Source organism: Phoxinus phoxinus (assembly GCF_949152265.1).
Source record: "Phoxinus phoxinus genome assembly, chromosome: 5".
NCBI classification, from domain to species: domain Eukaryota; kingdom Metazoa; phylum Chordata; class Actinopteri; order Cypriniformes; family Leuciscidae; genus Phoxinus; species Phoxinus phoxinus.
The window spans coordinates 25,598,868-25,620,932 of NC_136880.1; the positions used below are offsets into that span (position 1 = coordinate 25,598,868).

At 39.6% G+C, this 22,065-nt stretch overlaps 1 protein-coding gene across 9 annotated transcripts in view; it reads left to right on the top strand.

The window, feature by feature from the left end:
• tnika (TRAF2 and NCK interacting kinase a) overlaps window positions 1-22,065 on the top strand; it is a 92,052-nt gene that overhangs the window by 67,198 nt on the left and 2,789 nt on the right. Inside the window, exons 11-31 of one of the 9 annotated variants that reach the window (XM_079611824.1) lie at window positions 1,742-1,808; window positions 1,941-2,139; window positions 2,502-2,609; window positions 4,129-4,215; window positions 5,371-5,562; window positions 7,327-7,635; window positions 10,308-10,472; window positions 10,697-10,942; window positions 11,719-11,846; window positions 11,928-12,067; window positions 13,159-13,256; window positions 15,738-15,913; window positions 16,122-16,224; window positions 16,329-16,472; window positions 16,912-17,014; window positions 17,291-17,461; window positions 17,566-17,709; window positions 17,853-17,987; window positions 18,504-18,604; window positions 18,840-18,989; window positions 20,445-20,604. In XM_079611824.1, coding sequence (XP_079467950.1) covers window positions 1,742-1,808; window positions 1,941-2,139; window positions 2,502-2,609; window positions 4,129-4,215; window positions 5,371-5,562; window positions 7,327-7,635; window positions 10,308-10,472; window positions 10,697-10,942; window positions 11,719-11,846; window positions 11,928-12,067; window positions 13,159-13,256; window positions 15,738-15,913; window positions 16,122-16,224; window positions 16,329-16,472; window positions 16,912-17,014; window positions 17,291-17,461; window positions 17,566-17,709; window positions 17,853-17,987; window positions 18,504-18,604; window positions 18,840-18,989; window positions 20,445-20,604 — 3,126 coding nt within the window. Of the gene's footprint in view, window positions 1-1,741; window positions 1,809-1,940; window positions 2,140-2,501; window positions 2,610-4,128; window positions 4,216-5,370; window positions 5,563-7,326; window positions 7,636-10,307; window positions 10,473-10,696; window positions 10,943-11,718; window positions 11,847-11,927; window positions 12,068-13,158; window positions 13,257-15,737; window positions 15,914-16,121; window positions 16,225-16,328; window positions 16,473-16,911; window positions 17,015-17,290; window positions 17,462-17,565; window positions 17,710-17,852; window positions 17,988-18,503; window positions 18,605-18,839; window positions 18,990-19,319; window positions 19,418-20,444; window positions 20,605-22,065 lie in introns of those variants that run through there. The other 8 variants (XM_079611825.1, XM_079611830.1, XM_079611828.1 and 5 more) reach the window with 8 other exon arrangements.

The window sequence follows — 22,065 nt, forward strand, 5'->3', positions numbered from 1 at the left end:
TGACAAATTCTACACTGTGCTTTAACATTGTCTACATCATTAAAATGATTCCAAATGCTGCCGTGCTTCCGACCTGTTTTTCACAGCTGTTTTTCCTCTCCTCTGAGTGTGTGTGTGTGTGTGAGTTGGCTCGGCCCTCCCTCATGCAGTATAATTGGTTGACACCGCATGTATGATTGACAGGAACAGAATTTGAGGCTGATCAGACATTCGAAACGAATGTGTGCGCGCCTTTAGGCCTATATCATTTTTTTTTTTTTTTGTTCTTTGAATTGGTCAATTATTTTAAATAAAATTAAAATTATTTATTTCATTATTACAAAATTATTACATTTCTATAGGCTATATTTTAAAAAATACAGTCGGCTCTTCAGATATGCGAGCCAGGTCCAGACGTTCACCTACAAGGGCCATCACAGCAGTCACCGATCAAATAAGGCCTTGGTGGGACAAATTCGCCAAAAAAAAATAAATGCAGGAAAACCCCTGTTGTACCATGAAGATGGAAACAGGCATGTGCAGCACAGAGCTGAGTAAAATTCCCTCACCAGACACTTTATCTCTGCTGAGTTTGACATTTAGCATTTATCACATAACACATGACCTCCATTCCTCATTTTCCATTTAGCTTGCCTTTTCCCCCGTATAGCCCCTTAAATTGCTGCTCAAAGTTATATAATATGAGTTTAGCAATATTGCCCTTCTCCAAATAGCCATTTTGACTTTGTCTCAAATATAGGTTGAAAATGAAAGATGTTGGTGTGCTGTTATAAATGATGTTGAGAAGAGAACAGTTTGATCTAAACCAGAGCATGTAGGTAGATCAGAGTTAAGTGTAAAAAAATTATAAACATTTTACAATTAAACAAAATTAAACTGCTCAAGACTGACAGTAAAGAGATCTATAATGTTAAATATATATTTTTTTTATTTCAAATAAATGCTTTGATGAAATTTATATTCATCAAAGAATCCTGACTTTTTTTTAAGTATTAAGCAGCACAACTTTTATTCAACATTGTTGAGCATCAAATCAGCATATTAGAATGATTTCTGAAGGATCATGTGACTGAAGACTGGAGTAATGATGCTGAAAATTCAACTTTACCATCACATGAATAAATTATATTTTGAGATGTATTAAAAATAGAAAAGTTATTTTAAATCGTAATAATATTTCGTATTTTCATATAATAATATTAGTGTTTAGAAACAATATTAGTCCAAATAAATTCTTGTGAACATAATAAGAGACTTCTTTCAAAAACATTAAAAAGTCTCACAGACCATACAGAGGCCCCAAAACACATTTAGACACTTTTAAGCTATATTTTTTAGCAAAATTATTGAGACACAACCAGAAAGTGTTATTTTTGTAATCTGAAACCTAACAAGGTTCTATTTGGGAATTGTTATACTTCTTGCTATAAATACCACTTATTCTGTTATATACTGTTTGTCTCTTAAAGGTATGGTAGTACAGTTTATGTAATTCTAAATGTCAGAGAGAGAGAGAGTGGATAATGGTCATTAAAAACTAAATTCTGTTTGTGACTGGTGCTAGAAACCTTAAACCTCATGAGTGCACTTCAGGGAAAAGCTACAAAATCATAGAATATTGGCACTTTAAACGCAGACAGATTCTCTAAGCATACAGAATGTCAAGGTACCTGATAGGGATCCTATTAGGGAGGGTTTTGCATGTCTGAAATGTGACTGCAGGACATTTTTACACTTGCAGATGAGACCGAGTACGAGTACAGTGGGAGTGAAGAGGAGGAGGAGGAGCATGACATGGGAGAACCCAGGTACAGCCTCCATGAGGTGTTTGGGGTTGGGTTTTCTAGTGGGCATACAATTATGAGGGAACTGGATGTTTGTATACATTGTATATATGGGACAAAACTAATCGAAACGGCCAATGATCCGTCCCCATGCAGCTCCATCATCAACATACCAGGAGAGTCCACTCTAAGGCGGGATTTCCTACGCCTGCAGCTGGCCAATAAGGAGCGATCAGATGCCCTGCGCAGACAGCAGCTGGAACAACAGCAGAACGAGGGACACAAGCACCAATTACTGGCAGAGAGACAGAAACGCATCGAGGAACAAAAAGAACAGAGGCGCATGCTAGAAGAGGTATGCTTATAGTGTGTGTGTGTAAGGCAAACTTGAGTTTACCATAACCGTCTGAGTTTACACCAGCTGTTGTCTCTTGGTAAATGACTCATTATAGGTTAAAAAACTTTAGCTGCTCTGAGCTCATATGAATGGCACTTTTCTTATTATAAATCCATGAATGAGCCTCTCTGCATTTACTCACTTATCTTTTTAAATGGAGAACATCCAGATAAGATGATATTCTCACACAAACACAGACCAGCATTACTCTCCTACAGCAACACTCCTACAAGTGATGTTTTTAACACCAGGCTTAGAGTAGCTTGAGGCCAGAGGAGTTAAGGAACTGATGCCTTATGGGAAGCATGCTTCTCTTACAGCAACAGCGGCGTGATCGTGAGCTCAGGAAGCAGCAAGAGAAAGAGAGGCATCGCTTTGAGGAGCAGGCTCGTCGAGAGGAGGAGAGGAGACAGGCCGAAAGGGAGCAGGTACTCGAGCTGTTTCCCACTGCACTGCTCTGATTATACAGCTGGAAACCAACTACACACTCAATTAATGGAAGTTAATTGTTGTTAAAGTAACCCTGTGAATGGCTCCGTAACGAAAAGGTTTCTGCGGAGAGCCAGATAAGACACGGGAAATGAGAGCACAGCTTTTCTCTTTATCTGCTCCAAGTTGATTGACCATCTAACACCCTTAACTGGGATTGTGTGTGTGTGACCTTGAACCATTCCCCCCCGCACATCTCATGATGTATGAAGGGATGGCTGAGTCACTGACTTGATAAATGGATGAGAATATCTTAGTCTTTTTCATTTGTGTGGGTGAGGTTAATTACCTTGCTGAGCTGTCTATGTTTCTAAGAATGGCTCTGGTAATGCTCGCTGTTTTCCAGAGCTCTGACCCGCACGCTCACTCACACACTGCTCACGCTAAAAAGGTTTTTCCTTCATCATCATCATCTCACAGTTGCTCTTGGCGATTACACTCCCCTTCTGTCTGCTCTCACTATCAATATTCTCTCCCACCTATTTTTGTCCTCTCAGGCACACTGCTTCAGGTGTGCTGATGTACAAACCCCCAGTAAGCTCTGTCTTTGCCTCTGCACACATTCACACCCTCCCTTCATAAAAAAAGAAAAATGTCATCAAATTGTGTAACTGATATTTCACTTAATATTTTTCCACACCTCTTCTTTTCTGGCTGAGAAATTATCTATCGTTCTATTATTATTCCAGCTACCATGCTAGCAATTGTACTATCGTTCTAGCTATTTATCGTTTATGTATCTACGGTCTAGCTAGCTATCATTACATCTAGCTATCAGTCTATCAAGTAATCATTTTAGCTCAGGTTTTATCCAGCTATCATTTAACTTAGCTAGCTATCTATGGCTTCTCTAGCTAGCTATTGTTCTATCTGTGGATCTAGCTAGCTAGCTGTCATTTTATCCATTGGTTGTTCTATGGTTCTAGCTAGCTTGTTAACTAGCTTTCGTTCTATCTATCACTGCGAAAATCGCATACTGTAGGTACTACATTTAGTGTGGAACTTTCTTCTCGACCATTAGAAAGGCATGTTCGATTTAGTATGAATGTGTATAGTGTGAATGGAATTTGGATGCGCTACATTCGCCATGTGACCTTCCCGTGGTCTCATGGGACAGTAAAGTGTCCATCGGATGCGCACTTCTAAATACCGCTGGAAGTAGTTGGTCATCGGGATACTTTTCGCCTATGGTTTTATGAATATTATGAATTCAGACCTACTACTGCTGTTTGGAAGTAGGCATATTCGGACGCAGGACAAAAGTCTATCGTTTAGATTGATATGTCTTTATGGCTAGCTATTCCGTCGTTCTGTTGTTCTTTTCATCTCACACTTCTTTGTCATCTTCTGTGATATTCTACTGTCACACTTTCATTCTGAATCCTGTAGGAACTGTGATAAACTCAGTCTTCTGTGTTTTCCTGTCTTTCTGTCTCTTGCGTCGTGGCGGGTCTGTAGGAGTATATCCGTCGTCAGTTGGAGGAGGAACAGAGACAGCTCGAGATCCTGCAGCAACAGCTCTTGCAAGAGCAGGCGCTCCTACTGGTAACAGAGAGAAGACCCTCGCCTTGCTGTAGCCCTAAACCCTGTCCTTCCTCTCCCCTGACCCGCCGCTGCGCTGACCCAAATTATTTCTGTTTATGTTTATTCCATTTGTGCTTACAGAATCACAATTATGTTTTATTTTGCATTGATGTATTGACATTTTTGAATTGTCAATTGTGTTTTGTATTTTTTGTGCTTTTTTAATATGTGAAGTTTTAGAAGAACAAGAACAACAATCTTATCCATTCCATTGGCCAAAAGTTCCTCCCTACATTTTTTTTTTCTTGTTCGAGAAGCACTGTGTCACTACTGTGCCACTGTTCGTACAGTATATGTTAAATAGAGATTAATTGTAATGTTGTTAACGTATTTATGTACGATACATCATGTGTATTCATGATGACATTTTAATCTACTCATTATGTTAATGCTGGAAGTCCTTTTTATTGCTATAACTGTTGTACTGTCCCAACAGACACACAAGAAAACAAGCTGTTATTTGTGTGTTGTGTGCAAATCATTTATTAAGTTCATGGGCAAATTACAGCAGAGCTTTTTTATCCTTAGCAAATTAAAACATTTGTTCCTGTGAAATCCCATGCTTTGATGCATTTGAAGTGAAACTAGGAAAGGCGCAGACCAGAGCCAGTCTTCCCTTCTTTCTTTGCTCTCATGGGAGTTTTGAAGTGTAGAGGAGGCCAGAAAGATGCAATAAACTTGCTTTTCATTGAAGTCACTAGGGAGACAGAGGAGAAAAGAGAATGATAAAAGACTGCAAAACTGCACAGAAGACTTTGTTCCAGGTAGCTCTGTTCTATAGCTTCAGATGTAACTTTTTAGATGAGTCTAGAGGATACTTGAAACTTTTTTATTTTTTTCTCATCTGTAGCTGATCTCACACCATCCCAGATCTCTGCCATCAACGCAGAACATATGCCTGGCATTGAATGGCGGTTCACCTGGATTTTGTGTGCTCCCATTTGTCTTGAGCAACGTATACCCCTTAAATGAGCCAGCATGTGCATGTTTTTGTGTGTTTGTGTGCCAGTGTACTGTATGATCATTGTGCTTGTTTGAATCATTTATTGCAAAGCTCTTTATTTGACATCACACAATAGTTATTTAAACTATCATCCTCTCTCTCTGTGTCTTCAGGAGTACAAACGTAAACAGCTGGAGGAACAGAGACAGGCGGAGAGATTGCAAAGACAGCTCCATCAGGAGAGGGCTTTCCTTGTCTCTCTCCAACATCAACAGCAACAAGACGCCAGACCCTCAGAGAAGAAGCAACTTTACCACTACAAAGATGTCGTTAACCCCAGCGACAAACCAGTCTGGGCCAAAGAGGTGGGAAAAGCTGAAATTAGAATGAATTTGTCCTTTTTCCAGCATCGCAGCGCTGTGTTACTCCAGGGATGATGCGATTTAAGGAACAAGTTATTTTGTGCAAATCTTAGTTAGTTTTTGTCCTAACCAGCTGTAACCATGACAAGCAACAAGTACCAGTTGCACACTCTAGCCCCACCCTCAATGAAATCTGATTGGTCTAAAATCCTGCTCTAAATAACTGTACATTAAACAGCAAATATCTGCTTATTGGCGTCATGTCACACACTGTTTCACGTACTGTGCAGACAAACAAATTGCTTGTCACTGGAAACGCATTGTGTCTGGTTAGGAAACTGTGTTGCACTGCAGAAATGTTTTCCAGCACACTTTTCAGGGTCAGCAGCCTGGAAACTTTTACTGAAAGTCTAAGACCACTGATGCTGATTCAGCAAAAATGAAACTGGACAGATTAACTCTCTTGATTTATCCTAGAATATCAGCAAAATGGCCACCACAGTCTTTTTAGAACATTATATATAACTGAAGGAAATACTATTTAATGTGACTTTGTGATGTAATCTGGTTTCTTTTCTTTTGATCTACAGTCATCACAGCGTTCTGATTTTGTCTTTGCTTTCCTAGGCCAAGCACACACTACAAGAAATAAGGTTGTTGCACAAACTAGTAGTCACAGATCTCAAAATGTGTTTTCACACAAGCGTACACCCATATTAAAGTCACTGTGTGTGCACACACGCGTACACACAAATAATAAAATCTCCTCTGCATTTCTTCTCTAGTTTCCTAAACTAGTTGTCTATTAAATCTGGCATTGTGTACTACAATTATTATTGGCTCTTTGATGAATGCTTTGTTGTCTGTTCCTATTTTGTAAGTCGTTTTGGATAAAAGCGTCTGCTAAATGCATAAATGTAAAATTAAAGGCACATTCAGTAGTTTGCTGCTAATTTAAACGTTTTTAAACGATAAATAAATTCTGTTTTTGTGAAGTGTGATGAGATGAAGACTGTAGTCATAATAGTTGTCAATAAAAAGGGTTTAATTTTGTATGGTGCGAGTCACCCCCTCATTGTATTTTGTCATGTTAAATTGTTCTTAAAATGAGTGGTGTTTGACTGAACGTGGAAGAAAATCACGCTCTTCGGCTGCCGAAGTGAAAATGGTTTGAAGACAGACCAACATAGACAAAAAAATTTATGCCGACGTCAGTAAGGATCTACAATGTCGATGTTAGTAAGGATCTACAATGTCGAAAATCCTGAGTAGTGTTTTTTGTTTGTTGGACAGGTAATTGAATTTGTGAGTGTGTTGTTTAGACTGCTCTATAAAACTCATTAGTATCAGTGTAAGTTGCATAAAACTCAGATACAGTCATGCTGGTCCACATTGATAGATGACAGTACAGTATCTTAACACCACTGGTATTTTAAGTATACGAATAATAGTGACGTTATATCTAGCTAAACAATTACTGAATTAACTTTTAACACTAGACTTGATTCTTAAAAACATGGAAGGTGAGACACGTCCAGCCAGTTTGAAATTCAACATTACATCTGTTACGACTCTTAGTGCAACTCACAAGGACTCACACTTGAACATCTTTGCCAACACATTGCAAGGTGCTGATCTGAGACTTTAAGACTTTATATGAGCTTCAGTCTTGAGCTTTCAGTAGTGTGTGCTTGGCCCAGTTTTTTTTTGTTTTTCTTTACCAACTTAACTGTGTTTAACAAAAAAACTCTTGACTCACTGTTTCAGGTCCAAGGCCGGGCCCTAAAACAGACCCGACCCATCAACCCCACGCCTTCTTCATCCCCTTCCTGTCAGCAGCCACCCCCCAAATGGACCCCCTCAGCCCCCGCTAAACTGCTTCCCCCTATTAGTGAACAGATCACACAGCATTTGCAGCACCGGAAGCAGCAGCAGCAGCAGCAGCCAATCATCCATGTCTCAGGCCAGCAAAAGAGTCGAGAGAACATTAGCCTGCAGGTGCGCCAGCTTAGGGCCTGCCAGAAGGCCGGACAGAAGGTCCCCGAATGCAAGCCCAACCCAGCGGTCACTAAAGTGGTTAGTTCAGAAGACCTGGTCTCAGCCTCAACGTTCTTACCTTGCCATAGACTAGATTTTGGCGATGAGCTGGTCCCGCAAATCGCTGTTAACCAGGATTGTCTGATCCCTGATGTGGAGGACTTTCTGTCCCAGTCAGCCCCAGAGCACTCCCTTAGATATATGATGGCTAAAGATAAGCGTTCAAACTCTGTGCCAACCAAGAACCTCCTGACGGTACCACAATGGGAGTGGGCCGTGCCCCTCGCAACATTCTCTTCAGATAAATCGGTTCACATTAATCGCTCCTCCTCTGCTCAGGACCTGTCTTCAAGGGAGCTGCTCGGGCTGAAATTGAAACAGGCCATCTGGCGCTCCAATTCTTTTGAACGTGAGGGCTTCATTAATGTGACCCGCAAGCCCCATAAAAAGTCCCCAAAAAAGGCTGAGCCAGTTGGTTCTGTTTTTCGCTGGATGGGGCTCTCCCCTAGAAACACCCCCAGAGAAAGCCCAGTCTCTTCTAGGTCGCCATCCCCAGTTAGCGGTAGGCGCCGCTCATCCTTGATCAGCCCTAATGTATCCCCTGTAGGCTCCCCGTTCTCCTCCAACATGATGACGATCAAGTCCCACGTTAATTGAGGGCGTTCGCGATCATTGTAAATAGATGTAAATAGCTTTTTTTTAACTGTATTTATTGATTTGCTCTCTTAATCCTCAAAATAAAATGGAACACACTGGCACAATGTTTTAGTTACTGAATGCTATTCCAAAATCGATATACGTAAATTATACAACTGCCCAATTAAACAGACCTGTTAACCAGTCGTTCAGTCGGTACTCCACATGTCATAAGCCCCTTCCATTCCCATCTTACTGGCTCTTACTCATCAGTGACATCACGAAAGCCCCTCTGTCACATTTGACCCCGGTCCTGATTCTGAGCCCCATCAGATGGCCCACCACCCCTCCTGGATGGCCTCTGTGTTTGTGTAAGCTTTAGCAGTCGGTGCAGTCCATCGCTGGGTGCTTCTGGGTGCGTTGTCCGTTGGTGATGGAGCTGCTCTTTTTCTCTTGCAAGGTGGCATGTGGTGAACTCTGCTAATCGTATGAATCAAACAACCTTTGAGAGGTTAAAAATGAATGGTTTAATATTTAGTCTGAAAAACATCCATTGTATTTTGTATATTGGGAAGTGTTCTGATTTTTTTTTAGCAGTACTAACTGGAAAGCTGAATGAGTTCCACAAGTTTCTCTATACCATATCCTAGCCAGCCGCGTCAAGCGCAGAGCAACAGGACATTCTGTCAATCGCTTAGTTTTTATTTCGGTGGCATTGCGCTGGGTAGCCCTGCCCGCTGCAAAATCTCATTGGTTCATATTCCCAGTTCACATAACAGATTGCTGCAGGGATGATGTCATTTTATATGCCAACCTAGAAGTTAGTGTCACTGCTGTTCCCTCGACAATATGATTTTCCCATTGACCTTTAAACATTGCAGAAAAGAAGCTGTTATAGCAACAAACTTTTTTTTCTTTTGTTATTCACAAATGTATGTAAATGAACACAAATTTTAAGTAAAAAGTGTTTTAGTGTACTACTGTACATTTAATCTGAATACTGCTTAATCACACATTTTTAGACCTTTTTCTGGCCGTTTTTAAGTGCTCTGACAAAATGAGCTCAAAATGAAATGGTTCTGAGGAGCACAGCTCATTCCTGCAGCACTTTACTGTACATTGAAAATCAAATATCCTCTTATTGGCTGTGATTGTGTCAGTTCCGCTGTAGTTTCATGTTCATTGAAAACATACAAATGTCTTGTTGCATTGCGCCCGATTAGGACACACTGTTAGATTAACAATACAGGCAAAACTATCTTAACCATTGTAGCCAGTGCTTTTAAACAACACATGATGGATGATTTAGTTGCTATTTTGATTGCCTTTTAATTAGCCTGAATTATGTCTCTTGACATAGTGTAACCATATTTCTGAGCAAGCTGCCATTCGTCTCCACACTAACCACTCCTTTCTTTTTGAATTTGACAAGCTTCTCCCTCAATAGGAATCTGCATTTCTGAGACACTAAGATGGTTAACCAATGTCTGTCTAGTTCTTTGAAAGGATCTGTTGGTGCAAACAAAAAGCCCTCAACTTGTGAGACACTGAACGACTTCACATATATTTAGACTTGGACACATTCCACATCTCATGAATACAGATACGGGTCGATTTAAATGTTAATGATTACCTTGTTGACTTTCTTAGAAATTAGATAAGAACTGAAATCTTCTCGTCTAGTGGTCAAGCGGTGTCTCATACAGTGTAGTGGGTTTTTCTATTGCCAAAGCAGATTCTTTGCCCATTAAACTTAGTTGAAGTATTTTCCTTCACCTCTCAAAGGTCAGTGTCTGCTTATAGAAGGTGCTGGTCTGCTCTAACTGATTGTTGTATGAATGACCCGATCAACATGCAACGGCTAATTCAGCTTCTAGCTGAATAGATTGCTTTTCTCTTTCAGATGGTGTGGTAGTTTCTACTGATTCATTTAAGTAATATTGGCTTGTGCATTTCCCAAGTATGTAGTTTCTGAGGCATTTTTCAGGGTCTTGCCATTTTTTTTCTTGTTTGTTGGTGGTGGCTGGGACAAGCGGTGTGGCCTGTTCTTATATGGCTTTTTATTATTCATGAAGGTTGAGGAGCGCTCAAAACTGAACCGCCAGAGCTCTCCTGCCCTGCAGCATAAAGTGGCTAACCGTATCTCCGACCCTTCCCTTCCGCCACGCTCCGAGTCCTTCAGCAGTGGGGGTATGCAGCCGGCACGGACCCCTCCTGTACACCGCCCTGTGGAGCCTCAGGTACAACAACATAAGTATCAATACATGTTATTTTTCAAAAGATTAGTACCTGACATACCCATGGAAATCTACACCGCAATCTCTAAATGATTTTAAAAATAATAATAATGTCGAAAACATTCTTATCCAGTAATCACAAATGACTGTAAAGGTCATGAAAAATAATTGGTGAAAAAGTGTCAGAGTCCTGAACTAAGCACTTAATGGTTTCTTGCTCCTCGTAGATGGCTCATTTGGTTCCAGTGAGGTCCCATAGCTCTTCTCTGTCAGTCTCTCAGTCCTTGCATGATCAATCTGCCAAGGGCGTTTCAGCGTTCCAGGAGAGCCTGGTGTCCCATCGGCCAGAGATGCCACGGCAGAACTCAGACCCAACTTCAGAGATGCCCCCTCCGGCCCCTCGCATGGCCAGTCGTGAGGAGAAACCTGACCGCAGTTCCCCCTGGCTGAGGGAAGACGATGTTCCTCCCAAGGTCAGGATTATGATTAGGGGTGGGAATCACAGGGTACTTTAAGATACGATACGATGACCGATACATGGCTCATGATATCACGCTTGGAGCAGGGAAATCTAGAGCGCCTTATTTTATTAATTAAAAAATATCGATATTATTATTAATTAAAATATCGATATTTGGCGCCAGGTCGTATCGCGCGAAGTAGTACAACGATATATTGCCCTATCGATATTTTGTCCTACTCCTAACTATTCCTATAATCAACTTCACTTTTTCCTTTTTAAAGGTTTTACACTATTATTTTTGGTGAATACACTACCGTTAAGAAGTTTGGGGTCAGTTTTTTTATGTTAATAAAGAAGTCTCTTATGCTTGTAAGGCTGCATTTATTTAATTAAAAATATATAAAAAAATGAAAGAATACATAAAAAACCATAATACATTTTGTTTTTCATGGTTCTTTGAATATAAAGTTTGAAAGAATAGTCTTTATTTGAAATAGAAATCTTTTTAAATGTAACATTATAAATGTTTTACTTTCACTTTTGATCAATTTAATTCATCTTTTCTGAATGAAAGTATTCAATTAAGAAAACAAATCTTGCTGACCCCCCCCCCCAAAAAAAAGTTTAAAGCACATTTTTTGTTTCATAAAAATGATTCAAAGACTATTTTCTTTGAATATATTAAATATATTCATATTTTGTTTATGTTTTTAAAGCAACTGATTGCAATAATCATGCTACAATCCCTCGTCTCTGACGTTTGGTCATTTGTTTGTTTGATTAAAGTTGTGCGGTACTACCCAGGTGCCCCAGCGGACCACTTCTATCTCCCCTGCTCTGATGAGGAAGAACTCTCCGGGGAATGGGGAGTCCGTTGGAGGAGGGCGGGCAGCCTCTCAGCTCATCCGCACCAGGTCAGCTCTGTCCGATCACATGCTGGAGCTGTTGCTCTGTGTTGGTGTATTCAAGTTCTGACTGTATCCTGATCTCTCTAGTAATCCAGATCTGAGGAGGACGGAGTTGTCTCTGGACGTGGCTCTGCAAAGAACCTGCAGTAATGGCTCATCCAGCTCCAGCACACCCAGCTCTCAGGGTGGCTCCCAGCCTGGATCCAGTGAGAGGAACCAGCCAAGACGTGAGTGTCTTCCAGATTTTCTACATGATCTCTTTTTGCTTTGTTTTCTTGAGTTTCTGTACAGAGGAAATAACATCACTCATAACTTTGACGCATACAATTTTTAGTGAGAGTAATTCATGATTTTCAATGATCAAACTATAAACCTTCTGGAAAGCAGCCTTCAGCCTCAACCACTGCACACCACCATCCAAAAGAAATGCTTTTTAAGCTTTTATTTATAGGACAGTAGAGCCAGACAGGCAATTTAGGATGTCATCCAGGCCAGATTCAAACCTGGGTGTACACGATCAAACCTTTTGTTATGAAACTATTTGTTATGGAAAATGTGCTCCTGACAGAGTCTGGTTTCTCCCAAAAAAAAAAATTCTCCATTTCTGTCACCTTATGGAGTTTGGGTTCCTTGCCACTTGCCAAAAGACACTTAATATTCAGTGGTTCTGCAGTATTGACACTATTAGATGAAAACAAAACTTCAGCTGAATTGAGCTGGATGATGACAACAGTCTTCTGCAGAGCTGCTTTATTGCTGGTTTATCTTTGTTTTATAGTTGATGCCTTTTGCAAAATCACTTGAGGCAGAACGCTACCGTCTGCAATACAGCTGGACGTGCTTATTTAAATCATAGTGATTGTGGGTGGGTGGACAACCACCATTGGACTGAAGGAGCAGGCACTCTTTCAGACTTCATCCTGGTTGTTTTTGCTAGGATCCTCTTGTTCCTGTTCCACTCCGTTTGCCATGTCAGATGTGCAGTGCTGCTCTTGTCCTTTAGAGTGAAGTGGATGTATAGTATGACATTCTGGATGCATTGTTTTCCTGTTTTGTGCACTTGAGTTGTTTAGATATTCTGGTCCTTTCCAGTAGGTGTATTCATAGGTAAAGTATATCACAAGACAGCCGTTGAGCCTCTTGTATATTTTTGTTTACAATAATGAAAATATATGTTTTATAACACTGTTTGAGAACACATTGTCTTGAAGTATATTTCCTGCCCGATAATCAGAATAAGGGTCAATCAGTGTGGGTTTTTCTTAAACTTTTACATTTGATGTCCTCCAGTCTTGAACATGTTGTTATGTGTTTCCAGGCTCTGGTAAATCAGAAGGTTCTCCAGTGGCATTACAGGAGACCTCCAAGCCCATTCAGGAGGAGGGCAGAGAGGTGAACAAACCCAGTCGACCTACGGTAAGTTGGATCCCAACGGCCCCCAAATATCATCTAGCCATAATTAATTTCCTGTCTCATTTCCTTTTGAAGGTGCTTTTAGTTTTCTTTAAATGTAGATGTGACCTCCAAACACAGTTGTAGGCTAAACAATCTTCAGACGCAGATTCGGTTTTACAGTTGGAAGCCAAATGTCCCATTGGTTACATTGTTCAGACTGTCCCCTTTGCCAGTTTTCCACTTGTGAACGCTCAAAGCTTGTAGATTAGAGATATCTGAAATGAAAATTCTTGGCTGAAGCTCTGGACACACTGGGCCAAAAGCTGATATTTACAATTACTTTTCGCTTGCAATAACTATCAATTGTATTAATCTTAAATATGTTTTTTATAAGTTCTTCCTACTTAACAACTACTTCAATGGGGCCCATCAACTGTTTGGTTACCAACATTACAATATCTTTCGTGTTCAGCAGAAGAAAGAAATTCATACCGGTTTGGAACAACTTGAGGGTGAATAAATGACAGAATTTACATTTTTGGGTGAACTATCCCTTTAATATTTATTTATACTGATGCTTTTGGTTGGCAATTTTATCCAAAGTTACTTGTTACATTCAAGGTACTATTACTTGGGAATCAAACCTATGACATTGACGTTGCTAGCCCCATGCTCTCCTACAAATGCATGAAGAACCAAACCTTATAGTTTTTTAATTGTTTTACTTTTATTTATTTACCTTTTTTTTTATGAAACTGGTTTGTTGTTTCTCTGTGAGCCATTTTGGCTTTGACTTGAGGAAACTAATGATTAGTATATTGAAAAAAATGTCTCTAAGGGTTTGTAACATTCCCATCCATCTTTCTCTCGGTCCCTCTCAATCTAAAGGTTGCTTGGCAGAGGACTGTGGGAATTCTTGCCTGCTGATCTCAATAGCAACGCTGACTTGAGAAAAGCTTGTCCTCTTTCACCCTCTCAGCTTTCTCACTGAGCCGCATTGCCAGTGGCTTTGTCAATGGACTCTGTGTGGTTGTGTGTCATTCTCCCCACTTGGCTCAGATTTTTCACCGCAACGCAAATAACCCCAGCTGTTTGTTAGGAGCCTCGCTGTTTCCATAGCAACTAAAGTTCACGAGGGTCATTTTTATGTTGAGCCTAGAGCTGGGATTACAGGTCGAATACAAACTAAACATGGATGACCTTTGCATGAAGGCTCTGAAATACTCAGGAAATCATTGCAGAGTTTATTTTATATATATTTGATAAATATTGCTATATTTTTTTATTGTAGGGGAGATTGTGAATATCTTAATTTGTGAGTTTTGGATCATTCTCAAGTTAAAAAAAAGTTTGTTTTATCATTCATAGTCACACTACGGTCCTTTCTTTCCAATTAAATCTTCTATTTGAACAAGCTTCTAATATAGATTGTGCGGCTCTTGAGTAAGAATCAAACTTTTCATTTGAATGACCTTTTTCACCAGTGTTGGTGGAGCTACTTTGAAACTGTGCTATAAGATACTCAAATATTACAGTTGTTCAACTTTAAAAACTTTAGGATTACTGTGTGGTGACTTAAATTAATCTGTGAAAGCAGTTGAACCAGTTAATTTGCTTGCAAACTTTTTCAACCCTAGTAAAAAATAAATAAACTAAAATGTATTTAAAATACATTTATTTTATCCTAAGTATGCTACAAATACATTTACATATGTATGTACTTACGGTAATAGAAATACCCTTCAATTGTACTTTTAGTATTCTAAATTGGTCTGCTAAATTGGAACAACTAATTTTGCACTTTAGTTATCCAGAAGTAGTGCTAAGGTCCCACTAAAGATATACTTAAGTATATGTGATTGTGCAAAAGTGGAATCTTGCATTTAAAGCCACAGAGATCATACTATCCTTACTAATAGTGATATTAAAACACATTTTAGGCTTAATATTAAGAAATGTGCATTGTGCTATAGAGAAGAACTCTATAATAAAGAAGTTAAATTATAATATTTATATCAGTACCGATAAGTCTCAAGCGATATGTCAGTAAATATACATTTATTTTATAAGTATACTTTAACATATATACTTTAACACCATTAACATACTATTTTAAATATGTATAGTATTTTAATATGTATAGTGTATTTTTTTTATACATTTTGGTATAGGTTTTTTTCACTATTTCTCTAAAATGTATTGCTTCATCAAATAATGTGTGATAAAAATAAACAGATTCATTATAATAAATTGGTTGACCAGTCATAAATGATCTTTCTTGAACCATCAGAATGAATTGATTCACACACAAAAAAAACAGACTATCTAACACTTGACTGTTATTTGTACAGTACTGTGGACTAGGCTACAATAATGTAACATTGACAAAAGTAGCTTGATATCGTCAAAGACTATATCCAAAACTGAACTACTGTCACACTACTGAAGTTACTAGTGTCACTATTCTAGTTTGTTATATGAATCCTTCTGTCTGTCTTTCAGGATCTGACTGCCTTGGCTAAAGAACTGAGGGAGTTGCGAATAGATGAGATCAACCGGCCGCCCCTTAAACTGACCGACTACTCCTCCTCCAGTGAGGACACTGAGAGCAGTGAGGATGAGGATGGGACTGTGGGGCATGACGGCACGGTGCCAGTCAGTGACATTCCCAGGATCATGTAAGTGCAAGCATCATCAGTTTTCTCTTGTTCCTCAATTTTTTTTCTGTGTGAGCTTGGGCCCAGCAATCAGGGCTTATGTGGGCAGTTTGTGTCCAAGTGTTTCTTGATCCCCTTCACCACTCTTTATCACTTCTCATTATCTTTCTTACATCGATCAATAAAGGAGGGAAATTCAAAATTGCAAAATAAAATTTTTCTCCTTCAGGCCCTCTGTTCAGGGAAATAACGAGTCTTTCACGAGCAGCCATGAGTCCTTCAGTGACTCCTACAATGATGGCTCTAAAGATGGTACCCTAAAAATGAGAGAGGTGAGATACCATGTCAGTCACATTAGATGCTATTTACCTCCAAAAAGGGATTCTCTCTTGTTCCTCAAATTGATCACTTTCAAATGGTTTGATCTTCTGTATAGACCAATGAGAGGCAGCGCTTGGGCCACGGCGAGAGCAACGGTTTCGCAGGCCACGGGAACCTACCAGACCTGGTGCAGCAAAGCCACTCCCCATCAGGAACTCCAACGGGCCTTAATTCCCAGGACCTGGACTCTATGGATGAGGTAGATAACATTTAAGAGGGGTAAGGATCTGATATATTTAGCCAGGCCAAGCTAATGAAACTGGCTTGCGTTATTTCCCAGTCCTGTCCTGCCCTTGTCTCCCAATAATCTGCAGCGCTCTCTCTACTTGACTGCCATTAAAATGAGGCCGAAGGGCCTAAAAATATGAGGAAAACACTTTGCTGTTATAATGACTCCTAACATTTTCATAACTCTAAAACAAACATTATTTACTGAATCATAGTCACATGTGAAGGTCTAAAATTCTCTGCTGAGTCATAAAACACAATTTTTCTGACACATCTATTATCTAAACAGAGGAATGGCACTCCTGTTGTATTTTTAGCCCCAAACTCAGACAGTGTTTCAGAAAATGCCTGCTATTAAATAATTTAACTGGAGCTGATATGGTACATTTGTTTTTGTTTTTTTGTATCAGTTTGGTCTTGGCGGTGGTTCGAAAGCTTCTTTCACTCCTTTTGTGGATCCACGTGTATATCAAACCTCCCCCACAGACGACAACGATGAGAGCTCAGCGGCCGGTAAATATACAAATCGCAAACAAACACATCTTGTTATCACCACCCGCAACAATGAAAGGAACAACATTTATGGAAAGTAATTTGGCTAGGGCTATATTTTGGATAAAATGGGCTTTAAATTAGGTTTATGCTGGGCATTGAATGAGATAAGAGCATTACAGCATAATCGTGCTTCCTCCCGCCGGGTTTGGTTCTTGCCCAAACGTTCTGTTTATGAATGAAATGTTTCCCCTTTCATATCATTTGATGCGTTTTCTTCTTTTCTTACCTCTGCAGTGTTGTTTGCCAATGAGTTGTTGCGTCAGGAGCAGGCCAAACTGAACGAGGCTCGGAAGATCTCTGTGGTCAATGTCAACCCCACCAACATCAGACCCCACAGCGACACACCAGAGATCCGCAAGTACAAGAAACGCTTCAACTCTGAGATCCTGTGTGCTGCTCTATGGGGTACATCACGCTCTCTCTGATATATGCCTTTTTTGTTTCAATTGCATTTCAATTCCTCTTCTGATAAAAATTCTTGAATCTAATTCATGTTTGTGGACACTCAGGTGTGAACCTCTTGGTGGGCACTGAGAACGGTCTAATGCTGCTGGACCGCAGCGGTCAGGGCAAGGTGTATAACCTCATCACTCGCCGACGCTTCCAACAGATGGACGTGCTGGAGGGTCTAAACGTCCTGGTCACCATATCAGGTTTGTCTCAGAACAAAAGAGCTTGATAAGGTCATGAAAGTTGGAGTTTTTTAACTCAAAAAAAAAAAAAAAAAAGCCTTTGTGGTTTTGGGGATACACGCCATGTTTTATTAGCTTGTCAACCTCGTCATTGATGTTTTCAGGGAAGAAAAACAAACTGCGCGTCTACTACTTGTCATGGCTGAGAAACCGGATACTGCACAATGATCCGGAGGTGGAGAAGAAACAGGGCTGGATCACTGTTGGGGAAATGGAAGGCTGCATTCACTATAAAGTTGGTAAGTGAACCATCTCTGCTAGGATTGTCACAATACCAAAAGTATTTGATATCAATGCCAGTAAAATATAAATTTAGAGACCACCATAATGTACAGTAGCAACTAATATCCAAATAAAACTCCTATATAGTATTATAATTATTAGCAGCATATTGTAAATCTCAATGCCAGTCTGTTTTTAAATGATTTAACTTATTTATTTGCAACAATTATTAATATAAATATTAGCACCATGTGAGCCTGTATTTTCTGAGTGTGCAGAATGAGGCAAATGTTCATAATTTGGGGGTCATAATTTGTCGTCTTATATTATATTGTATGAAAGCTTCCCTGTTAAAGCAGAGGCTGTTAAGTCTGAGACGGTAGAGTAGGCTAATCGAGATCTCTGATGCTAATCGACACACCTCTAACAGCATGGAGCGTGGCGGCGGGGGACAGTCTGCTTTCTCGTATGAATGTGAGAGACTGCCACTGTGAGCTGCAGGGAACTGAAAGCATGATTTACTTTGTTTTTAGTGAAATACGAGAGAATCAAATTCCTGGTAATCGCACTGAAGAACTCTGTAGAGATTTACGCGTGGGCCCCCAAGCCGTACCATAAATTCATGGCTTTCAAGGTATGATGCTGCAACAATATTTATCTCTCTTTCCCTCTCCGTATATGTCTTTTATGCTTACTTTTTTATTTAACAAACATGTGATAGAATAATTTGTAAATGAAAGAAAATAGCTTCAAGTTTTACATTAACTGCATTTATTAATTACATTTTCAAGTTTGCATTAACTGCCTGTTTAACCAGTTCCCCAGACTCCGCATAAGTCTCTATATCTGTATCTCTTTCTCTCTGGCAGTCGTTCACAGAACTGCAGCACAGACCTCAGCTTGTGGACCTGACTGTAGAAGAGGGTCAGAGGTTAAAGGTCATCTATGGGTCTAGTGTGGGCTTTCATGTCATAGATGTGGATTCTGGAAACCCCTATGACATCTACATACCATCACATGTAAGTGATGTTTTTGTAATTAACCTATGAATTTTTTTTTTTCATTTTTGCAATTCTTTTTTTTTTGGCACAACTAATTTATAAACACAAATTAAACATGAATGTAGCTATTTAGACCTGTGGTTTAAGTCTCAGTGATACTAGGCTGTGGTTCTGTTGTTTGTAAAAACACAATTAAGTTGTGCTTCTGGGTGGGGGAGCCGGTCATGGGCAACACCCTTTTGATTGGTTCAGAGGTTTCCTTGGCAGTGTTGCTCTTGGGGGTTGTAGTCTAATCTTGGTGAAATAACGTGCCTCCACATGTAATGTTCCCTTCACGGCACTTGAAAGTGTGAAAAATGTTGAAGAAAGGTTTCGGGAGCTTTGAGGAAGACGGAATCTATTCATTTTCTCACGTTCCGGATGGATGGATGGATGGATGGATGGATAGTAAGCTTTTCTGTTGTAAGCTAATCTTTGAACACATGTACACATTTGGTAGAGGTCTAGTGTCCTTGCGTAATTCAGCCTGAGGGTCGTGCTCTAATGTTGATTGACAGGCTCTAATTACACGCAACACACGTATAGAAGTAAACTTTCATTAACACTACTCATATACCTTGATAAGGAAGAACAGACATGCCAACTAGTTACAGACCTGCAGGTAAATATACACACAGCTGAAGCGAACTGATATCATCTTGGTCTGGAGCGAGATTTCCGTGAGATAAAGTGAAAATAAGTGCGGCAGTCTGAAATTTTGTCCAATGGCTCTCATTTATGCCTCGTTCAGATTGTCAGGCCAAATCCGATTTTTTTTTTTTTTTTTCATATCCGATTGAAATCCGATCAAAACATTTTTTTTGCATGAAATACGCTACATTCATATAGTTTGAAATCCTATTCAAAGCGCGTTTCTGGAAATCCGTTTCAGTCTGACTGCTCTGATCGGATTTTGCGTGGTTTATGTAACTTTCTCACGGCACGTAAATCCTAAACATCAGACGCAGGAAACATGCTGAAAGTGATCCACACAATGTAGATGATAATTTAGTCAACAATTGGATTTGAACTGACGGTGAACGTAGCCTAGAGCGCCCTGCAGTTCCATTTTTCACCACAGATTTACATTGGAAAATTAAGGGGTGCTGTGGAGTGCTCAGGCACACTCTGCCCAGCTTAGTATAATGATACCTTCCTGCCGAAGTCATGTGCTAAATGTTAATATATCCTGCTCACTTAAAACTCTAAAACACTTAAAATAGTCTAGAACATCTTAAAAATAGTTGTAACGATTTTATTTTATATAGAGATCTTTCTAGTGGATGAATATTTTGGTGCCCCACCTGCCCATACAGATGAGCCTTGGCTGAATGAATAAATGTACATTGAGTATGTGGCCCTCTAATGGTCTCTTTAAGCACTGCAGCGTGATCTGCAAATACCCTTTCTTCTCCTTATCTCTCTCTCTCTTAGATTCAGAGCAGTGTGACCCCTCATGCCATCGTGGTGCTTCCTAAGACTGATGGCATGGAGATGCTGCTGTGTTATGAAGATGAGGGCGTTTATGTCAACACTTACGGCAGAATCACCAAGGACGTGGTCTTGCAGTGGGGAGAGATGCCCACCTCTGTTGGTGAGTCTGTTTGTTTCAATAGAAACATAGTAACCCATCCCAGCTGTACAAGAACAAAACAAGCCATAGTGACCAAAGAATGACTCCTATTCAATTTATCAAATATTTATCTTCGGAGAATACTTTTAAAAAAAACCTAGCATATTTTGCTGTGCCGACTGATGACCACAGTGGCACTGATATCCGATTGGCCTCTACCGCAGTGTCTGTTTGTGTTAGCTTGTTCTGCCAGCTCATTGGCAGAGCTTGAGGGATGCGCAGCCAACAGAAGTGCATGAAAACTACAAAGGGCCGCCACACAATCCTCTGCCTTGTGGGAGGCGATAAAAGTAGTTCACCCAGAGTTCATAAACATTCGAACTATGCATCAACTTCTCTCATGTTTTGAGAAGAATGAACATGGTTATTTATGTGTGTGAGCTGGTTTGTGTAACACATTATTTGTAAGTTTTAGGGCTTTTGGCACGCTTTATCACATATAATAATCTCAATGGGGGAGTGTTTGGGCCGAGCTTCTCATGGTTTGGCAGGCTGTTATGATTATCAGTAGTGTTCACGGACAGAATTATTCATCTTTAGGGTGATTCCTATGCAATGCTTGTTAATCGTCTGTGGGGTGGTGGAAAAATAGACTGTGTATGAAAAGATGTCATGGCATTCAGAGATCTGTTTTTGCTGTTTGTAAGGAGTGCATTTTATAAGGATAGTTTTATTATTTATTCACCCCTTACTCACTCATGTTGCTCTAAACTTGCTCTTTTTCTTGCGACATCAAAGTAGATTAGTGCTTTTCACAATATGCATTGTTTCTAAACAGCTTTGCAGAAAATCGTAATGTTTATAAAATCTTAATATCCTAATGCCTTATAGTTGCATTTATCACGTTCGAGATGGGTGACAATATAGTTTACATTTTGCAATGATGTAAATGATTAATAAGTTGAGATTTGTTATACTGTATATATTGTTTTACATGGTATGTTGATGAATAAAGTTTGATATTCTTGTTTATCCAACTTCATATAGGGAGCTGTGCGAAAATATTTTGCAGAATGTCTGTTTATTCTGTTGATTGCAATGAAGGTGGATGGGAACCAGAAAGACAATTTTTGTAAAAAAAATTATACTTTTTTTTTTATATATGTGACCTTGGACCACTAAACCAGTCATAAGTCGCACGGGTTTATTTGTGGCAATAGCCAACAAAACACTGTATGGGTGTCAAAATTATCGATTTTTCTTTTATGCCAAAAATCATTAGGATATTAAGTAAAGATCATGGTCTATGAAGATATTTCATAAATGTCCTACCTTAAATGTATCAATTTTATTTTTGTAAGTGAATGCAGCACAATCGTGAATATAAATGGACAACTTTAAAGGCGATTTTCTCAATATTTCACTTTTTTTGCACCCTCAGATTCAGATTTTCAAATAGTTGTATCTCGGCCATATATATTG